Source organism: Notamacropus eugenii, chromosome 1, assembly GCF_028372415.1.
Source record: "Notamacropus eugenii isolate mMacEug1 chromosome 1, mMacEug1.pri_v2, whole genome shotgun sequence".
NCBI classification, from domain to species: Eukaryota; Metazoa; Chordata; class Mammalia; order Diprotodontia; family Macropodidae; genus Notamacropus; species Notamacropus eugenii.
Genome location: NC_092872.1, coordinates 275,996,987 through 276,024,681, shown reverse-complemented (window position 1 = coordinate 276,024,681; position 27,695 = coordinate 275,996,987). Strand labels below are relative to the sequence as shown.

General features: G+C 35.2%; 1 protein-coding gene across 2 annotated transcripts in view; it reads right to left on the bottom strand.

Moving 5' to 3' along the window:
• The window catches only part of PCDH15 (protocadherin related 15), a 2,324,555-nt gene that overhangs the window by 441,211 nt on the left and 1,855,649 nt on the right, over nt 1–27,695 (bottom strand). For both annotated transcript variants that reach the window (XM_072628920.1, XM_072628919.1), the window contains 3 exons: nt 20,524–20,730; nt 10,283–10,417; nt 8,887–9,036 (listed from right to left, as the gene is read on the bottom strand). In XM_072628920.1, coding sequence (XP_072485021.1) covers nt 8,887–9,036; nt 10,283–10,417; nt 20,524–20,730 — 492 coding nt within the window. The remainder of the gene's footprint in view (nt 1–8,886; nt 9,037–10,282; nt 10,418–20,523; nt 20,731–27,695) is intronic.

Sequence of the window (27,695 nt, the reverse complement as noted above, 5' to 3'; positions counted from 1 at the left end):
TGTTCCTAAATTCCCTACCTCAATGGATGCTGAAATTATCTTCAGGAATTTCGGAGACTCACGGCTCAGGCTTGGCTTTTCCCATGCTGCCTAGCTTCTCTACCACAAACATTTCCCAAGTCCTGTTTTTATTTCTCATACCCTTTCCCACTTGTTGTCAGCATTCAAATTCAGATTCTTCTTGACTCTTGATTGGACCGTAATAACAGTTTCATAATTGGTTCCCTTCTTTCTGATCTCTCCCTTCTTCAGTAAATGGACCTTTCATGGAATAATACATAGACAGTTATATTTGAAATCAGGTAAACCTGGATTCAAATCCTGTATCTGACACTTGTGAGATTTTTGACCCTAAGCTTTCCGACTTTGACTTTCTGAGCCTCACTTTCCTAATCTGTAAATTTGGGACAATAATAGCTTCAGTGACTTCCTCACAGGGTTATCTAGATGGACATTAGGAATATAAGCAGTGATTACTCTTTAAAGCCTTCATAGAAGCCAGCCCATAAGGCTAAGTAATTCTTCCTTCTCATTTCACTCTATTTAACCTTTCCTACATAACTAACTCAGAATAATCAATATTAAGGCTTTTTGAGAAATTTTTATCGCCCCACTAAACTGTCCTAGCCCCTGAAGGATTTGTCAGTATCAGTATTTATTTTTATATTCCCAGCACTTAGCACATATTATAGTATCTAGTAGGTACCTAATAAGTGTTTGTCCAATAGGGATAACTAGAGGGTATTCTGTACCCTCTTGTGCTCTCAATCACTTTACCAAGTAAAGATCATTTACCATAATGGCTCATATTGTATATTCATATAGATAGACGAAGATCAATTAAAAACTTTGAAATATTGTCCTACATATCCTGGACAAATTCAACAACATCAAAACCCTTTGTGTCTCTTCTTTCCATGGGGCTCAACATCTATTGGACATGACCCAGAAAACCTTGAATTTCACAAATACTTCTGGCTCAGTGCCTAAGTTATCTAGCCTACTCCTGTCATTTTACAGTGAAAAAAATGCTGAGGTCCAGAAGTTCAAGGAAGTTACGAGGCCAAAAGGATGAGTGTAATAGATGTACAAGAGATCAAAAACTCATTAATGAAAAACATCCTACGATAATGGGAAGACAACTAGTTGGCATAGTGTATAGAGCACCAGACCTAGACTCAGGAAGACCTGTATTCAAATCCAGCCTCAGGCAGTTGCTAGCTGTGTGACCTTGGGCAAGTCATTTAACCTTGTTTTCCTTAATTTTCTTATCTGTAAAATGAATTGGAGAGGAAACTGGCAAACCACTCCCATACTTTTTTCAAGAAGAGTCAAGCATGATGAAAATGATTGAGAAGAGGAAACTCTCTTAGGTATTCCATGATATTTCCTATTAGTTATTGGGATGGAGGTAATGGGGGCATAGGGGAGATCAGGAAAAACTTCCCGTAGGAAGTGGCATCTGAACTGAGGTTTCAAAGAAGCCAAGTTATTCTCTGACAGAGGCATTGAGCATGTGATTACATTGGGGCCAGCAACACTTCTGAGCATGACCAGAATCATGTTAAAGTATAATTGGAAATATTTGGCAAAATAAATACTGTAGAAAATAGATTATGTTAATATCTTAAATCACCATACATCCTGCAAGGCTCCTTGCATGGTGAGGCAGATTTGGGGATGGAAGGTTTGCTAGGCATGGGGGCCAGCTTGTACAGAGGCATAGAAATTGAAGTGTCCTATGGAAACAGAAACAAGAAGGCTGGTTTGGCTGGAGAGTAAAATGTGGAAGGGGGAATGGTATGGAGACCTCTATGCTTGAGTTTAGTCTTTGTTTAGGTTTTGTTTCTATTTCTTTGTATATGATACTTTCTTCACTTGCTATAGTCTATTTTGTCATATCTTTCTGCAGATAAAGATCACAACATCATAGATATCTATATATTTGTACATACAAATATATGGATACACTAAGATATGAGTATATTTTATGTATATATATGTGTGTATATATGCACATATAGGTATAGAGAGATTGATATATACATATATATTTGAAAGAAGAGACAGAGGGAGGAATGGAAAAGAGAAAGAGAGAAATTTGGCAATCAGGACAGGAGAAAAGGGCAGGAGAGGACAGGAGAGGAGGACATGAATTTATTTTCTTGGGAGACAAGCTAAGCTCTAGAAGACTTTGTAAATCAGGTTGCAGAATCATTTCTACATTAACTAATCAGTGATGTTCCCATTTTCCTTAGACAATGGCTACCTTTGAAGTTCTTTTATCTTCAGAAAGGGTAATGGACCATTAATAAAAATTCAAAGAACTGCCATGTTTTCCATTAGTACAAAGGTCTGGCTAATTCTGACTTTAGATACAATTTGTCGACGTCTTAAATGAATGTCATTGTGCAGTAGAGTTGAGATTATTAACATCTATAATTTTCCCTCTATTCCATGAAAGATTTTGCTGTGATTCCTTTACTAAAATCTTGTTCCGGTGCCACATCTGAAAAGGATGATGAGATATTTAACACTTTCTAAGCCACTGAGGTGATATATTTTAATCAGCTTTTTAAGGTAACATAAAATCATCACTATGGTTATTTGTTCCCTACGGACATAGCTCTCAGACTGACAGTGTTTGATGACCTATAAAAAAGAAGGAAAAGCTCCCTCCTTCCAGTAAGACTTAAAAGAGTAATTCTAGGATGAGGAGGTATATAAAGATATACCAGTAACTACTGGCTATTTCTTTGGGACTCCTTCATTGTATCATGCAAAGGGCAAGTGTCAGATCACTCTATTTTACACTAGTCTATGATAAAAATCTTGTTGTTGACCCCAGAAATGTGGTTCTGTTAGCATAGCTTGCCTCCCAACAGGACCACCAGCATACTTGGATCAAAGAAGCATAACAAGAGGACCTTACCCTTTGGGAATTATGGGTAGTAAGCCAGTCCTATGCTGACCCACTGATTGAGGACAACGAACCTAAGCAGAAAAAGTGAAATTCATATATCTGAAGAAACTGTGTATATAAAAGCTCAATGGCCCCCTCTGTCTCTGTGTTCTGATTTTACCAGATTTGCAAGTGATAACTGAAATAGTGAGAATGATAACAATTTCATAAATAATATCATCCAACTAGATAATTGATCAACAAAAACTGACAAAAATTATTATACTATTATAAACTGTTATTATAAATTATTATTACAATTATATGCCAGGCATAGTGCAAAGCATTGGGGATAAAAGACAGAAATGACATATTGTTGCCCTCAAGGATCTTACATCAGGGGAAACAATAAGTATATATGTATATATATATATAGGTAAAAAGAAATATTCACAAAGTAAATACAATGTGATGTGGGAGGCAGTAGCAGCTGGTGTAATCATGACATTTTTCCAGCAGAAGTCTGAGTTGGAGCTGAGTCCCAAAGTGATAGAAAGATTCTAAGAAGTGAAAGTGAGGAAACTGCATTTCAGGTATGGTGAAACATCAGTGCAAAGGAATGAAGACACAAAATGGAACCGTATGAGGAACATTAAGAAGGACAGTTTGACTAAACTATAAACAATATGAAGAAAACTATTTTTAACATGACTGAAAAGGTAGCTTAGAGCCATATTTTAAAGTACTTTGAATGTGAAAGTGAGCAGTTTTTAATTTGTTTCTAGAGGCAACAGGGAACCACCAGAGTTTACTGAGAAAGAGTGATGTAGATAGACCTGTACTTTTGGAACATCATTACTCCTTAAAGTGTGTATGGGGAGATTGGAGCTGAGCAGAACATGGATCGAAATGAGGAGTTACTTAAAGTATGAAGTTCTATTAGAAGGCTACCAAAACAATGCAAGCGAATGGTAGCAAGGATCTGAAATGAGGTTGAGAGGAAAGAGAAAAGGTTACAGATGAGAGAGATATTGAGGAGGTATCTGGTGACTAGGTGGATATCAGTGGAGTAAGTGGGAGAGATGACTTAAAGGATAATGGTACACACAGCAGGAACAGAGCAGTTTAAAAGAGGAATGAATTTTGGGGGATAGATAATGAATTTTCTTGTGGATTTCAGGAGCTGGAAATGCATATAGGATGAGAAATTAAAAACATCTAAAATGTAGTTAGTGATGTGAGACCAGAGCTCAGGAGAAGGAATAGTGATGGACATTAGAGACTTGGGCATGATAAGAATCAATTAATAGAGATACATACATACATATATATATATATACATATATATTACATTGTATACAATATAATATTGTAATGGTATTGTGTTTTTTATACAGTATTAAAATATTCTAACATTATGTCATTTTAATTCTGTTATAACATTAATACTACAATTATATATATATTTATATATAATATTATTATTATTAGCATTAGGTAATTAAACCCAGCCATATTTGTGAGGTTACCTTTTGGGAGATTGTAGAGAGACATGAGTTAGCAAGTAAGATTTAAGAGGAATGCTCAAATAAGTAGATGGAGAACCAAGAGAGAGGAGTGTTACAAAGCACTTCACATACATTATCTTATTTCATCCTCACAAAGCTAGATTAAATAGGTCCCCATTTTTATACACGAGAAAACAGATTCAGAAAGCTCAAATCACTAGGATACAAAGGTAAGTGTCAAAGACTGGATTCATATCCTGGTCCTCCCTGACAAGCTATTTTAAATTACATTTGTGCTGTTCTCTCAAGAATATTGGGATGATTGATTATGCCTTAAAGTCATGGAAGATTTAATTAGCTTCTCTGAGAGCAGGAATTAATTTTTTGTCACATCTTTAGTCCGTAACCTTCCTACTATAGTGCCTAGCATATAGTAAGCAAGTAACAACTGGTTGTTAATTGATTGATTGATAGGTGAATGCTATTGTTTAAGAAACCACCATCAGAATTTCTATAAAGTTTTGCTTCTATAAACAGTTTCATTCTACTCTGTAATTTAGGAAACCTTTCAATGTAACTAATTGTAGCTATAAAAACAATTACATTGAAGAAATTCTCTCCTACTCCTCCAGCAAAACACATATGTCAACATGTACAGAAATATTTATAGCTGCTCTTTTCTGTGTTGACAAAGAATTGGAAATTGAGACGATGTCCATTGATTAGGGAATGGATGAACAAGTTGTGGCATATGATTGTCATGGAATACTATTGTGCAATAAGAATTAATGAGGTGGGATGCCTTTAAAAAAAACCTGGAAGATTTATATGCACTGATACAAAGTAAAGCGAGCAGAACCAGGAGAATACCGTACAAAGTAACAGCAATATTGTAATGAGGATCAACAGAAAAACTTAGCTACTCTAATCAATACAATAGTCAAAGACAATTCCAAAGGACTCATATATATAAATCCTTGTTAGGATCAGAAAATGAAGCTGGGACTAAGGATCGGAATGTTTGTACATCATGCTTTTCCACTGCTACAAGGAGGAGAATGTCTTTACTTGGGGTAGACTTAGAAGCCGTGGAGTCCTCATCCCACTCACCACCATGAAGTGCTTGTTCAGTTTCTAGGGGCTATGAACTAGACTCATTGCTTCCAAACTACAAAACCATGAAAGCTATTTGTATTTCTATACTGTGAAAATACTATGAATATACAGTAAGCATAGCTATAATCAAAGTGGAAATTTCACTAATGGTGTCCAAACTGAAATGTCAGGTTAGTAGAAGGCAAGCTGATCTCCTCACATCACATCCTTCTCCTTCTTGGGTCTTAGAGCTGTTGATCTGTAGATGAAAGGAATCTCAGGAATCTTAGTCTAACTCTCTCTACAGATGAGAATACTGTGCAAGGAGTCATTATTTCTTCTGCTTCTTCCTTCTTTCTTCCTTCTCTTTCTTCTTCCTATTCTACTTCTCCTTATTTTTATTCTTTTTTTTCTAGTCTTATTTTTCAGCTATATGGTATACATAAGTTATGTAGTCCAATTTCCACAGGAAAGCAACAAGTTTTGGTTGCATAGCTTGTAAGTCTCAAAGCTGGCCAGCAGGTGACTATGGGTATGAAGGCTGCTGGAAAAGTCAAAGTGTAGAGGTATAGATGGCAGTTAGGACCATTGACTTTCAGAGAGGGAAGGAACCTCAAAAGTCTTTCAACCCCAAACTCTCATTTCACAAGTTGGGCTCAAAAAGGTCAAGTAACTTGCCAAGAGTCACACATCGAAATCAGGTCTTCTTCAAAGTCCAACAATGTGACAAAATCAAACAAACTCTGAATTTGGAGTCAGAGCCCACAAGTTCAAATCTGGGCTCTGTTACTTATTGTTGAGAACCAACTGATGTTGGACTACTCAGTTAACTTCTCTAGGACTCTGTTTCTTCTATATGTAAATATAAGACAGTTGGTTTGCTCAACTCTGTTTCATTTAAGTAGTGATTAGATGCCCAATTAATCTCATAGGCCTCAGATTAAGAGTGGAAAAGTCCTTCAAACTGTAGCAAGATTGCATAAAATCATATTTGGAGGTAAGGAAAGTTGAAACTGCCCTTGGGATCATCTATAATTATTAAATGAGTTGAGAAAGGATACATTCAAGAGACTGGAGCAAGTTTGCATTCCACGACAGCGTCAAAGAAAAGGTATGACTCAGCTGTGGAAGGAGAAGATGTCAAGGAGGGTCATCCAGCTCTGCAGGCAGCTAGGATTATAAAGCCTAGGCTGTACAAAGTACCATTACGTGCTCAGTATCTTTTCCACCTTCTTCTCCCAATGCCTGCCTATACACAAAGAATACAATTTGTTGTTTTATTATTCAAATGCTACTAGTAAATGGATTTTGTTTTGGCCACAGATTACAAAGGCTGACTAGAGATGGCTATAAATAAAAAATTAGGCAGCGTGTCCAATTTCTTTCTAAATGTTAGGAATTTTTCTAATAAAAATAGTGAATTTTCATATAGCCCTTACCATGTGGTGAGCATCATACTAAGAACTTTACAATTATTATCTTATTTAATCCTCATAAGGATAAAAGGAGGTAAATGCTATTACTTTCTTGTTTTAACATATGGGAAAATTGAGGCAGACAGATGTTAAATTATTTGCCTGAAGTCACACAGCTAATAAGTGTCTGACACCATATGTAAACTCAAATCTTCCTGGCTATGGACCTTGTGCTCTACTCACAATACCATAAGTACTTAGAATGAATGAGATATTATCTTACTCAAAGTAAACGATTATAACAGTGTTGCATATAAAATAAGGCTAGATGATCTCTAAGCCTCTTAGTAGCTCAAGAGTTAAGATCTTACTGTCCTGTGACTGTTTCACCACATTATTGTGGTAGTTGAAGCCATGGGAGAAAGAAAGATTACCATAGGGAGAAGCATTGAAAGAGAAGAAAGGAGTCTGGGAGGAGAGTCCTGGAGAACTCCTAAATAGAGGGGCTTGGATATGGAGAAGGGACAACCTGGAAAAGAGGAGCACCCAAAGAGTCAGAAGCAGGGAAAGATAATGCTGTAAAAAGCCAAGAGAAGTGTTCAAAAAAGGAGTTATCATTTAGCAAAGGCAAATGCAGCAGAAAATGTGATGGGATGTATGATGGATTCATCATTTTTGTCCTAACTACTCCCCAAAGATTTGGAAATAGTCTCATAACTGATATGACCTTAAGTAAGTTATAACCCCTCTATTGGTCTCAGTTTCCTCATCTATAAAGAGGCAGGGATTGGACTCAATGACTACTAGGTTCCCTCCCAGTTCTAAATTTATGACATTATGAGATAATTTACAAATTCAACTTCTTAAAAGTTGGATAATTAAGGAGGGAGAAAAATTAATAGAAATCAGGAAAGAAGATGCGCATCTGGAAGGGAATTGGGAGGATATTTAAACCCAATGTCTTATTTTACAGTTGAGAAAACTGGCGTCCAAAGAACTGAAGTCATCTACTCAAGGTCACAGTTTGGCATCAGGCATTGTAAAGATATAAATGTGATTTTATACCATTAGGTACTTTTGCCTTTTTATGCATTTATTGGTGTATTTGCTTTTTTGCTAGTTTATTTTACCTGGATAGAAGATACTTTTTTACGTATGAACATAGGTATCTCAACTTTTTTTTACTGTTTTATTATTATCATTATTGTTTCCTACTTATCCTACCACGTTTCTGCTCTTCCTATTGGTCTTTTTCCGAGACACTGTGTCTTTATGGTTGGAACTGAAGGAAAATTTAAGACTGTTTTTTTGGGGGAAGGGGGAATGTTAGTTTTTAGGGTTTTTTTTTTCCCCACAGGGAGAGTATAGAAGACAGAGAAAGGACAAATGATTCTGATCCTTCATTCTAGTCTCTTGCTCTTTCATTTCAACATGAAATGAGGTCAGATTAAATTATAGCAAAGGGCAGTGAGATTTTACTCTTTGATATTGAGAATATAAATGAATAGAGAAAAAAAGATCTAAAGGGAGGCAATGTGATCCAATGGAGAGAATTCTGATATCAAATTGTTCCTGAACATGTTTTCATTTCTCTCCTTTTTGGGGCTGAAAATGTTTGCATTTAAGAGACAGAGGGAGTTACAGATGAGAAAACTAAATGCATCTAGGTAACTATGGAACTGTAAAAAATATGACAAAGTGCATAGAGTACTGGACTCTAAAAAAGGAAGCCCTAGTTTCAGACTCTGTCTCTGACACTAGCGCTGTGATCACAGACTTGTCATTTAATGCCTCTGAGCCTCAGTTTCTCCATCTATAAGATAATGACCATAATAACTCTTGTAGCTTCATTACAGGATTGTTGTCAGGTTTGAATGAAGACATGTGCATAGACTTCTTTTACAACTTCAAAAGCTTCTCATCATTGTCACTTAGGAAGGAAGATTGACTTGTCATGTGGTATTACCTGTATGACGCTGTCCCCAGGGCTCATGTCTGTGTAAACATAGACATCATAGGAGATTGCAGGGAAAGTTGGAGTGTTATCATTTGCATCAATCACCTTGATGTTGACTGTAACAGGGCTGCTTTCTTGGACACCATCAAATGCAGTTATCTTTAAAAAAAAAAAAAAATAACCCCAGACCTTTAATGAAGAAGTCCTAATTTGAATTGTCATGAATAGAGCACATTCTTACAACAGACTTTTTTTCTAATGATGACAAAAAAAATCCCTTGCTATTGAGAAGGAAATTTCCCCCCTCAATAAACACACTCAGAAACACATATACAGACTTTTGCATGTTAAAAAGCAATGTGTTCTGGGATTCTAGGAAAACTCTATAGGTAGGGTCAACTCTATCACTTTTATTCCCAGGACTAGATGTTGTTAGAATGCATGTTAATTTTCAATGTACAGGAGACTTCGAACTGGGCAGATAAACATATCTGAGTTACGTAGGGATAAAAATAAGGTATAAATATTACCAATGCTTAAAAATCCAACATGTGGATAACCTTCTGATTCATTTTAGAATTCTTTTATTCATTCAAATAGAAGGTTGTCTACTGATCAAGACTGAATAACAATACATGATGGTCAGAAAAAAGTGTTAGGTCATTGTGAGAATCAAGCAATGAAGTAGGCAAAGTATTTTGAAAATTTCAATGGATTATCCAAATATACCTCTGTATCTCTCTCCCTCCCTCTCTCACCCTCTCCTAGTCTCTCCCTCCCTGCAAAATCTCTCTCTCTCTCTCTCTCTCTCTCTCTCTCTCTCTCTCTCTCTCTCTCCTATATCTCTATCTCTTCCTCCGTTCTTCCCTTTCTCCTTTCTTCCCTCTTCACTCTCTTCTCTCTTAAGAATGGAGAGTCATACCTATAATTTCATAATTTGGGGGCATTTCAGGCCAGGTATGGGAATCCCCTCCACTGGTGTAAATCTACTAACCCTATATAATAGAATCACTGAGAGTTAATCAGTCAGAAGGTCAAGTTACTTGCTCATGGTCACACAGACAGCATTTGTCCAAAACATTGCTTGAACCTAAATATTCCTGATTCTAAGGCTGACCTCCTAACAACTACACCACTTAACCTCTCTGAATTAGGGTATTACTAAGATAAATTTAATACATGTAAACTTCAAACATCTGCAATCATGAATGTAACTTCATGGCTTTATAGTCATAAAAAGAAGAAAGCTGCAGAAGACATTTCTTATGGACATAATTTTTGAGCTACTCCATCAAAATTACTGCCCTCACTCCCACCCACAATGCACCGTCCTTTTCACTCTTAAAAAAAACGGCCTCATTCAGTGACATTAGAATCCTTTGTACAAAGGTGCAAGGAGACTTACTGAGAAAGTATAGTACTGTTGTTCTTCTCTGTCCACGGGCTGAAGCAAGGTGAGGTAGCGTGTTATACCAGATGGCGTCACAGTGAAGACTGAGGTGTAGTCATTCAGAAAGAGATGAACCTCTGGATCTTTTGTCTTTAAAAAAATATATATATACATATATATTCATTAAGAGTTTGATGAACCATTTGTTCATGACTTAAAAGCAATCTCAGAGTTTATGAAATGAAATAGACAAAGAATATAAATAAATGATCACACTAAACAATAAGTGGATTTTTCACCTCAGTAACTCATAGATGAAGCAAAATGATTCCAAAAGTCTGATCCTTTTGAGAGGACAGCACAATAAGGAAAACACTCATTTGTGTGATTAATGAATGCATGAAAGGAAAGAAAACTTTGTAAAGAAAATCTAATTACTCTTTAGAAAAAGAGCACATTCCTACCATTTACCAAACCACTGGGCAGTCTCTAATTTATACACAAAAATTCCTAAATTCTATGCTTGAAGTCAGTGGAACCAGACCCAGAGTGACTATGAATAAGATATTGTTCTTCTCTGGGCTTCAGATTGTAAAGGTCTTGGCCCCTGAGATGAGATGAAATAAGATGAGATGATATGAGGTGAGATGAGATGAGATGAGATGAGATGACATTAGCACCTCCCTTCTTTTGGTAGTAAGGTAGAGAATTTCATGAATCAAATGTTACAAAGTTTGTTGGTTTTCTGTTGTTGCTTTTATAAAGTGGGGGACTCATTAGGTGGTTGAGTTGATGAGTATATTTCTAGAAAATACAGTGAAATAATATTTTACTGAATTTTCAAATATATGAAACATTTGGCATGATCGAAATGTTTTGCTGTCTTTCTACTCCATGGCTGTAATTTACATATTTCTTAAATTGGAATATTCACTGTAGCCTTGTACAGGGATTCCTCACTGACTTTCAAGGTTTATAACTAGCTCCATCATCCCCCCACTCCCCGACAAACCTACACATTTTCCTTTCTCTCATAATGCCTTACAATTCCTCAGATGATTCTTCACTGTCCATAGCATTTTGCACTCTTCCCATACCAGTGTGCAAAGTGAAAGATGGAATCTATGGTGACAATACTGGCCTAGAGGTCAGAGACAAGGGAAAGTTTTGTTTTCCTCTTTGAATGCCCATCTTCCTCTCTATGTAATCAATGGAACCTTCCCAACTTCAATACTTCTATTGTAGATGAGATCACCTAAACTCATCCTATATTTTTACTGCCATCACCAGCCCTCAATTCTTCAAATACCATCCTTACCTTATCTAAATGGTGGTCCATGCTCTAGTTCCTGAGAGTTTGTGTTTTTTTTTTTTATTAACATATAAATAAATCTCACTTGACTTCTCCAAAAAAAAAAACCCTTTCCATTAATCCTCATATATAGTCTCCTAAAGTCTATAAGTATTCTAAAGAGTAGGAAATGGGGAGAGTTTTGCCATTGTCACTAGCAGTTATTAACCCTTAGACATCTTCCAATGGGTTCTAGGTTTGCTTCAGGGACAGAAGGTTTAGAGAGAGACTGTGATGATATATTTCTCTGGAGAGACTTAAGGGATAAATAGAAGAGCTAGGACTCCAAGCATGTTCTTCTTTATCAATAAAGCCTCCCTTCCACTATCCCACATGGCCTCTACTAGTTGGCAGTTTGATGAAAGAGAAACTCAGTTGTTCATAGAGTAATATTCCCTAAGTATTATGCTTATTATTTATCCATATTCTAATTCTACAAAATGTCTCCAGAGAGGAGTCAATCACAGAAGATCTAAATTAATTAAAGAGTTTCAGTTCACTAAGTTGAAAACACATGGATTTACCTTAACTACTTGAAAGAGAAGCTGAAATAATGATAAATAGTCTGAGACAGAGTATGGCAAAAAGGTCATGCCTGAAAGTTAATTTATTCTCCAGAATCGTCTAGATCTTTAAAGTATATCCCTTAAAAGATAAGATGTTCACATAAAATAATTCAATGAATGAAACCATTATATTAGCAAACTGTAAGGCACCAGAAAAAAATATACATATATATATACATATATATGTGCATATATATACATATATCTACAAATTTAGTTGTGATAAGAGGACATGAGGAAGATACTTGGGATATGTGAAATTAAGGGAGGATGTGATCTGGAAAAGGAACATGAGGTGAGGAAATCATTCGACAGACAGAGAAGAGACATGAGGTTAATGTGGTTTTCAGTAAGTAAAAGTCATTCTCTCAGAAAGAGCAGGTAACCCACAAGATTTATGTCCTTGACAAGTGACTCATTTGTTCAGGATAGAGAACTCCATATATCCAGTCAGGTTATAAGCAGAACTATATTTTAATATAGTTTTAACCACTTCCCCCCAACCCATGTATGTGAATGTACTGTTAATTTATAACCTACCCCTAAACACAAATTAGCACAATTTTTAAAAGATTTTTAAAGAATTTTAAATGATCCAAGGATCCAAATATGGCACTCCATTTTGTGTTAGTTTCAAGAGTAATGTTGTTAAATATCACATAGTTTTGATATAAGAAATGTGTGGGGGGAGGAGGGGCACTGAAGACAAGCAGAGAACAGCCATGAAATGAAGCCATGGTGGGCTAAGTTAATATCTTAATTTAAAGGCTTTGCATTTAAGAATATAAAGACAATGAAATTCATATAGATCCCTGAAATAGCCTACAACATGATCAAAACTGGGGAATTGGAAATAGAAAAAAATTACCTAGATTAACTTCTCTATATGTACTTTAAAGGACTTTACAAAAGCTTTTTTTTTTTAAGTGACCTGGATGGCAGCTATTTATGCTTATTATCAGATTCTCTGTTAACAACTTATGTTGTGGAAGATTGGTTGGAATTCAACCTCTGGCATTTCCCAAATTCAATAATCCCAGACAAATTAACAATGGGGAACTCTTTAAGATATTCTCTGTTAGGGGGCCACTTGCATTTGGATGGTATAGCCAACCATAGTCCTTTTTTATTTTGGGCAATGTACTTTTTAAAAGGTTACATAGTAGGGTTAATCAATTATTTTAGCTAACATATGGTTTTACATATAAATTTTTTTTTCTTTTTCATTATTCTGTAGGAGGTGATTGACAGATTCTTTCAATATTTATTTTGCCCTCTGTTCCTAGAATATCAGGGCAATTTTCCTTGATAATTTCATGGAAGATGACATCTAGACTCTTTTTTTGATAATGGCTTTCAGGTGGTCCCATAATTTTTAAATTGTCTCTCCTGAATCTATTTTCCTGGTCAGTTGTTTTTCCAGTGAGATATTGCACATTGCCTTCTATTTTTTAATTCTTTTGGTTTTGTTTTGTAATTTCTTGGTTTCTCATAAAGTCATTAGCTTCTATCCTAATTTTTAAAGAACTCTTTTCTTCAGTGAGTTTTTGAACCTCCTTTTCTATTTGACTAATTCTGCTTTTTAAAGCATTCTTCTCATTGGTTTTTGGGCCTCTTTTGCCATTTAAATTAGTCTATTTTTAAGGGTGTTATTTTCTTCAGAATTTTTTTAGTCTCCTTTAGCAAGCTGTTGACTCACCTTTCATGATTTTTCTTGTATCACTCTCATTTCTCTTTCTAATTTTTCCTCCACCTCTCTTACTTGATTTTCAAAATCCTTTTTGAATTCTTCCATGGCCTGAGACTACTCTATATTTATTTTGGAGGTTTGGGATGCAGAAGCCTTAACTTTTATGTCTTCCTTTAATGTTATGCATTGTTCTTCCTCATCCAAAAGGATGGAAGAAAATACCTGTTCACCAAGAAAGTAACCTTTTATAGGTTTATTTTTTTCCCTTTTTTCAACATTTTCCCAGCCAGTTACTTGACTTTTGAGTCATTTGTCAAGGGGAGGGTATACTTTAGGAACCTGTAAGTTCTCAGTTTCTCCAAAGTGGCACAATCAAAGGAGAAGGGTTTCCTCCTCTCCTGGTCTGCGCACTGGTCTGGGAGCAACCAAAAACTTTTCTGCCCAGGCTCTGTGAGTAAGATTTCCTCACCACAACCCCCTGCGCCTTCACCACTCCAGCGCTCACAGGGATGCCACTCAGAGCTGAGATCCAGATCAGGCAGTCGATTTCCCCAGGGTCTTTAGGCAGAGGGCTCCAAAAATGGAGGCTAATGCTGCTGTGGCTGCTGCCTGTGAGTCCAGACTACGTTCCCTTCTCACCTAGGTGAAAGAGCTTTCTTACTCATCTTTGAAGCTGTCTTTGGCGTTTGTGAGTTGAGCAATCTGGGAACTGCAGCTGCTGCAAGGGGTTCTGCCCTGTGAGGCCTACTCCAGTCCTGAACCTGCTGTAGTGGCTAAGGCTGCACTGTACTCCACTCTGAGCCAGGTGTGATAGACCTTTCCTCTTTGCCTTTCAGGCTGTTTTGGAATGGAAATCTCTTTCAGTCTCTCACTTTGTGGCTTCTCCTGCTCTAGAATTTGTTTACAGTCATTTTTACAGACATTTTATGGGCTATGGGGGAGAGGTTTTATAGGCCTGTCCTTCTACTCTGCCATCTTGGCTCTGCCTACTTTTGTTTTATTTTTAATGATTCATATGAAACTTCTAGATGTTCAAATACCTATGGGTTATCATTATGGAAATCAATAAAATATTTCCAATAAATTAGATAACAGACAATTCCAGGTAGACGAGCTAGGTGCCTCCATGTCTAGATTCTGCTCTCTTGCTTTTGTTTTTTAAAACTTGATCCTGACATATTTCAGGATTCTTAATAAATCTTCAAGTTAAGAAAAGTTTTGCTCCAAAGGAATGCCCATCATCCTATTCTCTGTAGGAATCTAGCTCTTATGACTGCTATTTATGATTTAGACCAATGGAAACACTCCTTTTCTATTTCTTTACTCAAATCCCCAGGCTCAGGGGGTACTCCAAGTGGACAAGACCCAGTTCTTCTCTTTCTAATACTTAACTTTACTCTTTCATCTCTGATTTTCATATCCTTTCTTTCAATGTCTTTCTTTCATCACACTCCAATTCTTATTAGATGCTTGGTCCTTCACAATATGATTCTAATTAATCTTTCCAGTCCACTAATTATTATTGTCTTTTGTGGGTATTAAGGTTCAGCAAAACTGATTGCCAGCTCCAATCTATGCCACAATTCTTCCTACCAGAAACTTAGACTATCTTTGGTATCAACCTGTGATGTGAAAGTTGAGCTATCATCATGTCTTGCTTGGACCTAAACCTATGCCTCACTTTCTAGCCACCAGCTCCAAACCATGCTCATCTGGGTGAAAGCCATCTTCCTTTCCAGTCCCTTTTTCAGTGTCATCTTTATTTATTGTAATGTAACATCCTTCTGGTCAGTGACTCTCTGGCATTCTTACATTGCTATAGTGACTGCTTTATAGTAAGCAGTTCATAAATTATCTATCCATCCATCTATTCATCTTATCTATTATCATCTGTCTATATGGCTATCTAATACATCATCTATATCATCCATTAATCTATCAAGTTATGTATCTATCTTATTCCCAGTATAAAACATTTCATCTATCATCTCTGTAACTTCCCTTAGACTATCTTTCATGTGTGAAATATATCCATTCTTTATCTCTGCCTTTTAGTATTTCCTATTACCTGTATATCTCAGATGAAGGAATCAAAGCCATCTATAATCATATGGGAAGAAAATGCTCTCAATCACTGTCAATTAGAGAAATGCATATTAGAACAATTCTGAGGTACCACCTCACATCTATCATATTGTCTAATATGTCAGAGAAAGAATATGATAAATGTTCGAGAGGATGTGGGAAAAGTGGGATACTAATGCACTATTGATGGAACTTGGAACTGATTCAACCATTCTGGGGAACACTTCAGAACTATGTCCAGAGAGCTGTAAAACTGTGTATACCCTGTGATCCAGGAAAACCATTACAAGGTTCGTATCCAAAAAGACAAAAAAAGTAGAAAAAGATCTATTTGTACAAAAATATTTATAGGAGATTTTTATTATGGCAGGGCGAAAATTGTGAAAATTGAGGTGATGTTTATCAATTGTGGAGTGGCTGAACAAGTTGTCATCTATGATTGTAATGGAATAATATTGGACTATAAGAAATTATTTCAGAAAGACCTGGAAAGACTTACATGAACTGATGCAAAGTGAGGTGAGCAGAACCAGAATATTGTACATAGCAAGAGCAGTATTATATGATAATCAACTCTAAATGACATTTACTCTCAGTAATATAATGATCTAAGACAATTTCAAAGAACATGATAAAAAATGCTATCTACATCTAGAGAAAGAATTGCTGGATTTGGAACACAGATTGAAGCATGCCATTCTTCATTTTATTTTTGTTTGTTTTGGTCCATGTTTTCTTTCACAATGTGACTAATATGTAAATATATTTTACACGATTTCACATAGTACAATCTATACCACATTGCTTGCTTTCTCCAAAAGGGGAGAAAGGAAGGAGCAAGAGAAAAAATTTGGAACTCAATTTTTTTTAATTTTAAAATTATTTTCACATGTAATTGATAAAAATAATAAGATATTATTCAACTAATATTTCATTTAAACCTTAGATCATTTGCCTTATATCACATGAGATCTTTCTCAGACTATCCACATAAAAGAAAATATTCCAAGAAAATATTTTGTATTTATTTTGCAATTACTTTTATAACTCTTCATATGTACACCTAGCACATCACCTTTTACAGGGAATACACTTACTATATGCTTATTCATTGATAGATTATTATGAATAAATATGAAGAGTATGGTGAAGAGGATATCTCCTTTTATTCATGTAAAAGAAACTAGAGTATTCATCTTTAAGATAGAGTATTTCCATCCTCACTGGTAGTAATATACCTTCCACTCAGCAATATACTCAAAATACCAATATCATAATAAGATTTTATGATGGCATTCTCTTGTTTTTGTATTATGAATCATATGAAATACACACATAACACATACGCATATGTATGTGTCACACAGTCCAGCTCTTTTCTGATTTTAACATATTTTTCCTTACAGAGAATGAATTTCTCAATGTGTAATGTTTTCACATGAATCTATCATATGTTAACTGATCATATTGAAGTTTGAAGGCACTCACACAAACACACATAGAGGTATTTCAGGTTAAACATTAATCAAGACATACTCAACAAATATTTCAAAGCACCTACTGCGTGCTACTTCTATTCAAAAGACATTTTCAACATAAATAGATGAAATTTATTTCATCTTCGATTTTTGATTTGCAGCCCAAATGTCTGAGACTAATTTGTAGGGTAAGTTGTGGTTTTCCTTCATGTTACTTGTGAATGGCAAATTTAAGTGAATTATCTAAATTCCAAAGCCAACAATCACTGACTTTTACTTTTACTTTTACCAGCTTTTGTTTGAGTGTACTTTAGTTGAAAAGAAAAGCAAATCAAGGAGCGTATATTGTCAGCTAGAGAATAACAAATGTAAGGTAATATCATAGCAAAGAATCATTCCTAAATAACCTATGTCTATCTCTTTATATTTTCATCCCCAAAGTCATTGGTCCCTTTGTTGTGCTATATTTTCATTAGAAGCCATTAATAAATTCTCCTATGTTTAGATGACTAGGTCCTTTTCAGATGCCAAGCTGGGCCAGTTCTTAGACATGGCCATCAAGACCACATAAGAGTTTATTCCAAGTACAAAGTAATTCACTGAACTGCAGTGTAGAGAAGTCAGTTTACAAATTTTCTATTTTTTTTTTCCCTCACTGCTTGACCTTAGATGGTGTTTGGTCTTTAACCTAACAAATTGACTAAGCAGATGTCAGAGATTCCACTCTGCCTGGGAGACAAAGGGCCTGAATATTGTCTCATTAATTTTAATGCTATTTATGCTGAGATTAATTTGCATCCCAGATCACACAGAGAGAAACACAGCCACACAGATGTAGCAAATGCATGCAGTATAAGAAAAGAAACAAACATTCTAGAAAACTTCCAATCAGTTGAGCACCTGTATTTAGAATTGGAAGAACCCAAAGGATTTGTTAACTAAATGGTGGTGTCCTAAGTGTGAGTTAGATTATAGATTGTTTGGGAGCACATGGGAAACTGTTGCAGAAGATTTCAATCTGTGGAGATCTTTACTGTTGGAGGGAATTCCCAAACTGATGCAATCACAAACCATTTGGAAAATTTCAGTATACATTGTATAAATTACTGTCCTGTCATGTGTGTAATTTATTATAGCTACAAAACACAAAAATGTATATAGATTCACCTAAGTATCACAAATGCATAGATGAAGACATGCAAAGCAAGTTCCACTATCATTGGGTCGGTCAAAGATATCAGAATATTTAGCTAATTCAGAAAGTTGGTATCTCAGAAACTTTGGAATAATTTTAGGCAACACAGGCTAAAATGCAATTTAAAATATTTGTAGTTTTAAATAACTTTATATCTGGTAGTTGTGGAGGGGTAATCTGACCTTTCCAAGGAAAATTAAAAATAGAAAACATCACATTAGTGAACATGCCAAACCCCCACACTCCCATACCCATGAAACTGCAAACTACAAAATCACACACAGCATTGAATACTACCTACAGGAATGCCACCTGGTGGAACCTGTGAGCAAATCAGACACAACACAAATATCAACATTACACACCCTTAGACATTCTACCAACAAATATTAACTTCATCTCTACTGGGTGTTAGTTTCCTGTAATAATTCTTGTAAATGTGAGCTCTGGTGATTTCACTGATAAAGGAACTCCTAGAAGAAAGAACTCCTTTCATTAGTATAGGTCTACACCCTCTCTAAAATGTATAATCCTATATAATCCTGTATAATCCTAAAGAATTTCCTAGAGCCCTGAGAGGATAACTTTTACATTCAAGGCCATATAGGCAGTATATACAAGAACTTGAACTCAGAGCTTCCTGGCTTGAATCTAATTCTCTACCCATTCTCACTGTCTCCTGTGTGCACCCAAGGATGCTGAAAACAGCAGACATTTGAAGAATTTTAAGTATTTGTTTTTTTGACAAATGAGGTACAATAATTTAATCTAGAGGATACAATACTGATCTTGACCACAGAAAGTTTCCACACCTGGTTACTAGGTTGTGAGAACTGTCAATCTGGTGCCCTCTTCTGTATCTCAGTTTCTTCATTTATGAGGGGGATGTTAATATATAGGGGCAACTAGATGGAGCCAGAGTGCCCAGAGTGCCAGGCCTAGAGTCAGAAAGACTCATCTTGCTAAGTTCAAATCTGGCCTTACTATCTTTGTGACCCTGGGAAAGTCACTCAACCTTGTTTGCCTCAGTTTTCTCATCTGCAAAATGAGGTGGAGAAGGAAATGGCAAACCACTCCAGTATCTTTGCAAAAAATAAAAATAGAGTGATAAAAAGTCAGACACCGCTGAAAAACATTTCAACAACAGTGGTAGAATGCAACCTACAACAAATTGACACTGGTCCTACTCAACACCACCATTTGTCTGCCTCATGAAAAGCAGTGGAAACCAGCAATGGACATCTTAGCTAACAATGCCAACAAACTATCATGGCTCCATTTAAGAGATGGCAAAATACCAATAGGTTTTGGTAGATCCTGGTATGTAGATATAAATCTAGATTCCTACCAATGCAGATTGAGACCTATCTACAATTGCTTTGGGAAGTTTTATGGAGAAAAACTTTAGGGAGAAAAATGGATCTTCTCTGACTTGGGGAGGCAGTTTGGTAGAACAGAGGAGAGCAGTAGACTGAGGACTAGAGGTCCTGGAACTGAATACTGACTCTACCAATTACTTTCAGTATAACCTTGGGCAAGTCAATATGCCACATCCGTGGCATACTTTTCTGTGAAATAGAAGGTATCCTCAAATAGCCTTTTGAATTCTTAATCTATAATTCTATATCTTAGCCTTAGTCATAGACCTAGTCAAATCCTCAAGTTGGCATTTGAAACTAGGACCTTCTGACTCTACTCTAATACCCTCTACATCAGGCCACCATGACAAAAATATCAGATGAGCTTCTTACAGATACTTCATTTATGATGATTACTAGTGTCTGTATCCTGTCATAAAATTCAAAGGCATTCATGACATCAACTTTTAAGACATAAACAAATCTACAATTTTGACTATGCATTTAAACAAACAAACAAAAATGCAACTCACATCCTCTACGTCCTTGTCCAAGACAACAATTCTGAGAGGGGTGGTCAAGTTGAGACTGTCTGAGATGGTTGCACCAACAGGGGCAGACTCCAGGATATAGCCTTGATAACTAGGCATTGTGAAGTAAGGACTCTGGTTGTTTTCATCCAGGATTTCAATATGAAGGCTGGCAAATGCAGGGAGAGGATGACCATTATCTTGTTCTGCCTGGCAAACATGAAAAAGAGAGAGGATGTATATCTTGGGTGTGAGTAGAGGGAGCTCCCAATCTGGTGAATGGAAAGGTTAGTTTTTCAAATGATATCTTTGAAACGTGAATCATAGATATTTAGACATAAAAGGGACTTCGGAAATAATCTTATTTGATTCTCCCATTTCCCAAATTAGAAACCTGAGGCCCAGAGAAACTACATGATTTATACAGTGTTACACAGAATCTTGATGGCGCTGGGACTATCCATTAGACCCTTGAGTTGCCAAGACCTTTGGATTCCCCTTTACTCTTGATAGTCATAGCCAAATGCATTTATTGATATTCTGAATCATTAGACAAGCAGAGACAGTGTAGTAGATTGAATAGAAAGAGTAGCCTTTAGTTAGGAAAGCCTGGGTTCAATTCTTAAGTCTTAAACTTGACTAGCTGCATGACTCTGGGCAAGTTACTCACACCCGGCTACCTCACCTCTGGCTCTTTGGATGTAAAAGGGAGATAATAATATCACCTACTTCTCAGGGTTGTCAGGATGATCGAATACTATCATATTGATAAAATGCTTCACAAAACAAGATGTTATATAAATGTGAACTACTTTATGATAGGTGTATTTTATAATCCCCTCCCCAAGGTTACACAGTCTGCCTAGTCATACAGCTCTGTCTAATTTAAATGTATCCAATCTCATAATTATATTACTTAATTATTATCATTCAACAAAAAATTTGCAAAGCTCCTACTAAATGAAAAAAACTGGATTTATTACAGGAGGATAAATATTTCAAAATACTGGACACTTTTTCCCTGGGTTCATGTACTTTACTCTATGGTAGGGCAAATATGTTCTAATCATTTCAATTATGTCTGACTCTTTGTGACTCCATCTGTGGCAAGATACTGTAGTTTGCCATTTCCTTTTTCCAGCTCATATCACAGATGAAGAAACTGAGCCAAACAGGGTTAAGCAACTTGCCCAGGGTCACAAAGCTAATATGTATCTGAGGTCAGGTTCCCCTCACTTTAGGGCTAGTGCTCTATCCACCACACTACCAAGTGTACAAATTATTACAGTGCTTTCTTTTTTGATGATTTCTAATTTCAGAATAAAAAAAGAAAATGCCACATCACATCTAGGGATCATTACCAATAATCATTCTGGAAATATAACTTAGCTCGTCACCAAAGTCTTGCAGGAGGTAAACCTTTCCCCAAATCCTTACATCTAGATGTACTAGACACACACACACACATACACACATGTATATATACATTTTATCATTTTCTCATCACTATACATAATCTTTGTTTTCCATGTGGTCCACCCCCTCACTGAATCTTTTTGAATCTGAAGAGAAATAAATGCAATTGTTTTTAATTTGTCTTATTATCTCCCATGGTGCCACTGATAGAAATAAGTAGAAAAATACTAATGATCATGAAGCTTCAATAAACCACCAGGAGGCAATTAAGAAAGCTAGAGAGGAAGCTTGATTCTGGCTGCCTTTGAGCCCTTCTCCTGCCATCATCAGATGATACAATAGATAGTCTGGGGTTATGAGAGTTGGGGAACTATTTTCAACACGCTTTTAATGTTTACTTAGGACAAACTAAAGATAATTTCTTTCACAAAATAATTCTTGAGCCTTAGGAATCAAAAAGTGCCTGTTCATTTTACCATTTCTTTATTTTTTTGAGGCTTCCCTTGTTATACATGACAAACACGTTCAAATACAGAAATAATGACTTAAATTGATTAAGCATCATGTGTGTACTGAGTCATATTCACAACCAACAATGCTGAGTTTGGCAAGAAGATTTTTCTTCAGAAATGTCCACACACACACATGTTACTATGTTGTGTACTACGTCAAAAAGGGAGACAAGCACAAGGCTGAACTTAACTCTAGTAGCTTCTGGCTTAAAGACTGGTCAGGCTCCAGGATTGTCTTACACAAATGCCAACAAGAAAAGGTAATCATTTGGGGAGGGAAAACATTGATAGAGTCCTTGGAAAACCCCAAGAAGAATATCTGTGAACAAATGATAAATAGATAGATAGACAGATAGATAGATAGATAGATAGATAGATAGATAGATAGATAGATAGATAGATGGATGGATGGATAGATAGATATAGGTATAGACAGATATAGATATACAGATATAATTATATCTATGTAGATATAATTATATCTATCTAAATAAGTCTATATCTATATAGATCTATGTTTATAGATCCATCCATCCATCCATCCATCCATCCATTCATCCATCCATCCATCCATCCATCCATCTATCTATCTATCTATCTATCTATCTATCTATCTATCTATCTATCTATCTGTCTATATATCTATCCATCTGTACCTTTGCAGGCATTAAGTAGAAAGTAGAAAGGGCAGCTTTGATAGCATATATTTAAAAAACCACAAAGGAATAAAAGTTGGCTACTACTTTATTTATCACAAAAAGGAAGTGTTTTGTAATGAGATTCTTTTTCATTTCTCTCTTTTTAAAATATACCATAAGTATGCTATTTAAAATTATTTCCTCAATCAGACAATTTTGACCAAAAATGACTGTGTAAAATATTTGTTCAGCAGTCCTAATAAAGGTATTATGTAGATTAGGAAGATTTGTCTTTAAATTATTATGGTTATATTTTCTGCATTTTGGTCATAACCATATGGTCATGAATCATAACCAAGTTATCAAACTTTTTTATTTCTTTAAAGGAATTGATTAAGCTTGGCATTTGATTGAGTTAGTCAAGTTCAATGTTTTTAGATCAAAGTCAGAGATTTCTATTTTGGTCTTAGAAAGTTTTATTGTTATTTATTCTGTCTTCATTTAGTAAACAATGGGGGAAGTCTACTTAATAGTTTCATATGACTTCTACCTATGGCATGTTTTTTGGGGGGAAATACCCTTTTGGAAAAACAAAACAAGCAAACAGTACTCCAGTCTGTCCAAAGGCAACGTCTACTGAATTAAAATAAATCCAGGTGCTTCCAGCTTAAATTCCTTAAGTTTACATGACTAAACAGCCTAAATATAGTGATTAGATAAGATACTGCCTTTAAATTTCATTTCAGTGTGTTTTATTGTCTAAAAATCTTAGGTAAAGAATAGTACATCATACAGTGTGAGCAATCTCCTGGGCTGTAAAGGTGCACAGATGAGTTCAGCTAGGGCTACGGCCTTCTGTTGTCATTAAATATCCATTTAAACTATATTGTATCTTAGGATTACATTTTAAGATTTATTGAATTTAAAGTTTTCACACATATTCATGATTATATCACTAGATGTAGAAAAAAGCCTTTGAAAAATATAGCTCCCATTCCTAATGAAAATCCTAGAGAACATAGGAATAACTGAAGCTTAACTTTAAATAAGTGACATTTATCTAAAAACTATCAACAAGCATTATCAATATCAGCTGGATGCCTTCCCAATACAATCAGGATGAAAGAAGGATGCACATTTTCTAATTTATTATTTAATATTTTACTAGAAATGGCTATAGCAATGAGAAGAAAAAGAAATTAAAGGAATTAGAATATGCCATGAGGAAACAAAACTATCACTCTTTGTAGATGATATGATATTATACTTAAAAATCCTAAAGAATCAACTAAAAGCTACTTGAAATTATTAACAACTTTAACAAATTTTCAGGATACAATATAAACCTACATAAATCATTGGCATTTCTATATGTTACCCACAAAGTCCAGCAGCAAGAGACAGAAAGAGAAATTCCATTTAAAATAACTCTAAACAGTAGAAATACTTGGGAGTTTGCCTGCCAAGACAAACCCAGGAATTACATGCATAATAATATAAAACACTTTTTACACAAATAAAGTCATATGTAAACAATTGGAAAAATATTAATTGCTTATGGGTAGACTGAGCTAATATAATAAAATTACAATTCTACCTAAATCAATCTATTTATTAACTGTCATACCTATCAAATTACCAAAAAATAATTTATAGAGCTAGAAATAATAATAACAAAGTTCATCTGGAAAAAAAAAAACTGAAGGTTATCAAAGATATCAATGAAAAAAAGTGAAAGAAGGTGATCTAGCCATAGCAGATCTCAAACTATATTACAAAGTGGTAATTATCAAAACAATCTGCAACTGGCTAAGATGGTGTGTCCGTGCAATAGATTTGGTACAAATTACATAATAGCAAATGACCAAACTCATTATTCGACAAAAACTGCTAGGAAAATTGGAAAATAGTATGGCAGAAACTGGTATATACCAACATCTCACAGTATACCATCATAAGGTCAAATTTGGTATGATTTATACATAATGGGTGATACCATAAGCAAATTAAGAGAGCATGTAATAGTTTATCTGTCAGATTTGTGGAGAAAAGAAGAATTTATGAGCAAGGAAGATGTAGAGAGCATTACAAAATGTAAAATGGGTAATACCAATTACATAAAATTAAAAAGTTTTTTGATAAAAAAATACAACTGCACTTATGAAGAAGCAGAAAACTGGGGAAAATTTATTACAACAGGTATCTCTGATGAAGGTCACATCTCAAAAATTTGTAGAGAACTGATTCAAATTTAAAAAAAAATACAAGTTATTTCCCCAATTTATAAATGATCAGAAGATATAAAAAGGCAGTATTCAGAAAAAGAAATCAAAGCTGTCTATGATAATGTGAAAAATGTTCTAAATTGATTTTGATTAGAGAAATGCAAATTCAAATAACTCTGACATACCTTACACCCTGTAGAGTGGCTAATATAACAAAAAAATGAAAATGATAGATGTTGGAGGGAATATGAAAGAACTAGGGTTCAAATGAGCTGCTGGTGGAGTTGTGAACTGATCCAACCATTCTGGAGAGCAATTTGGAACTATGCCCAAAGGGCTATAAAGTTGTGCATACCCTTTGATCCATCTATACCACTGCTACCCAAAGATATTCCTCCCAAAATGGAAAAAGGACCTGTTTGTGCAAAATAGTTATAGCAGCTCTTTTTTGTACTGGATAAGAACTGGAAATCAAAAAGATTCCCACTAATAGGGGAATGGCTAAACATGGTATATGATTGTAATGGAATATGATTGTGATATAAGAAATGATAAGAAAATGATTTCAGAAAAACCGAAACTTATATGTACTGGGGCGTAGTGAAATGAACAGAATCAGGAGAACATTGTACATAGTAACAGCTATATTAATCTTTGAAGAACTATGAATGACAGCTATTCTCGGCAATACAATGATCCAAGACAATCCCAAAGTACTAATGATGAAGCATACTATCCAATTCCAGAGAATGAACAGATATTGATTGAATACAGAATGAAGCATACTATTTTTCACGTTGCTTCTTTTTTTTTTCTTTTATCCAAGTCATTCTCTACAAAATGACTAATATGGAAATGTTTTACACTGCACATATATAACATATCTGATTGTTACAGTCTCAAGAGGGGAGCAGGGGAAGGGAAAGGGAAGGATAGAATTTGAAACTCAAAACTTTAAATACCAATGTAAAAGAAAGAGAAAAGGAATATAAACTCCTTGGGGCAGGGTCTGATTTCGTTTTTCTTTGTATCTTTAGAACTCAGCACAGTACTTGGCACATAGTAGGCGTTCAATAAATGCTCAAAATGGAGAATAAAAGAAATGCTAATAATCTGCTCCTTTTCACTTCTTGCTTTTGACTGAGATTTATTTATTTTTTGAATAGTCACAATCAGTGTTCTGACAGAGGTTCTGATTAATAGATCATAGGATTATGGATCTTGAGCTTGGAGGCCATATACTCTGTTTCCTTTATTTTAAAAGAGGAGGAAACTGAGCACAAGGAGGGGTAAGTGGCTTTTATAAGGTCACATAACTAATAAATGTCTGAAGTGGGATTTAAACTCAGGCTCTCTGACTCCAAAGCCATTATTTTGTCCTTTCTACTACAGCCATGTTTTCCCTTATTTTTTAAAAATTTATTCTTTGCATTTTTTTTTCTTGCAAATTATTCAATTATTTCTGCATACCACAATCGCCTAGTCATTCTTCAATCATATGTTTGTATATCACACAGGTTATTTCCTGCATTTGTTTATAAAGAATTGTTATATATATTTTTGTTCATATAGCTATTGTCCCACCACCACTACCATCATTTCCAATAACAACCTGAGGATTGAGTCTCAGTTGTTGGATTTTTGAGTCAAAGGGTCTGAGAAGCTGCCAACTTTGATTGTACATTACTGGATTGTTTTTGGAAAACAGTTACAATTCCCAGTCACCAAGCTCTGAGATTGCAAGCGTGGTTTTTCACAGCTCCACTAGACTTGTATTTTATCAATTTTACCAATCTTTGTTAAATTGAATTGGAACATGGTATAGTTCTCTGAGTTGTTTAAATTTATTTAAATGACTTTTTCTTCAAAATTCAAATACGTTCCTTGAAGTAATGCCATTCCTAGAATAAAATGCCACTTTTCATTTAAATCAACTGCCTACCTTAATTTTAGTTCACTTTTGAGGTAACAGTAAGGTAAAGCCTTGCTTAACTAGAACTCAGAAATTAATTTGACTCTTTTTCCCTCCTCCCAACCCACCTTTTTCATGAGAGGTAGGCCAATCTCAAGGAATTAAAAACAAATTGATATTAGAGATACAGATTTTTAAAAAAGGCCCAAGTTGTATCTTGGGGATATTGTATATTCAGTCAATATCCTTGGTTTTGTACTCATCTTTATAATTAGACAGTGAGAAGGACTAGATATTCAGGATGACTCAACCAGGGCACTGTAAGATCCTAAATCAAAGAAATATTCAATAACATGAAATATTACCAGGTCACGAAAATGAACTAATATATTTCAGAAAGGTTTTCAATGACAAAGGTTATGGCAACATTAACACAATATCCTCTTATTAACTTTCATTTAACTAGAAATTC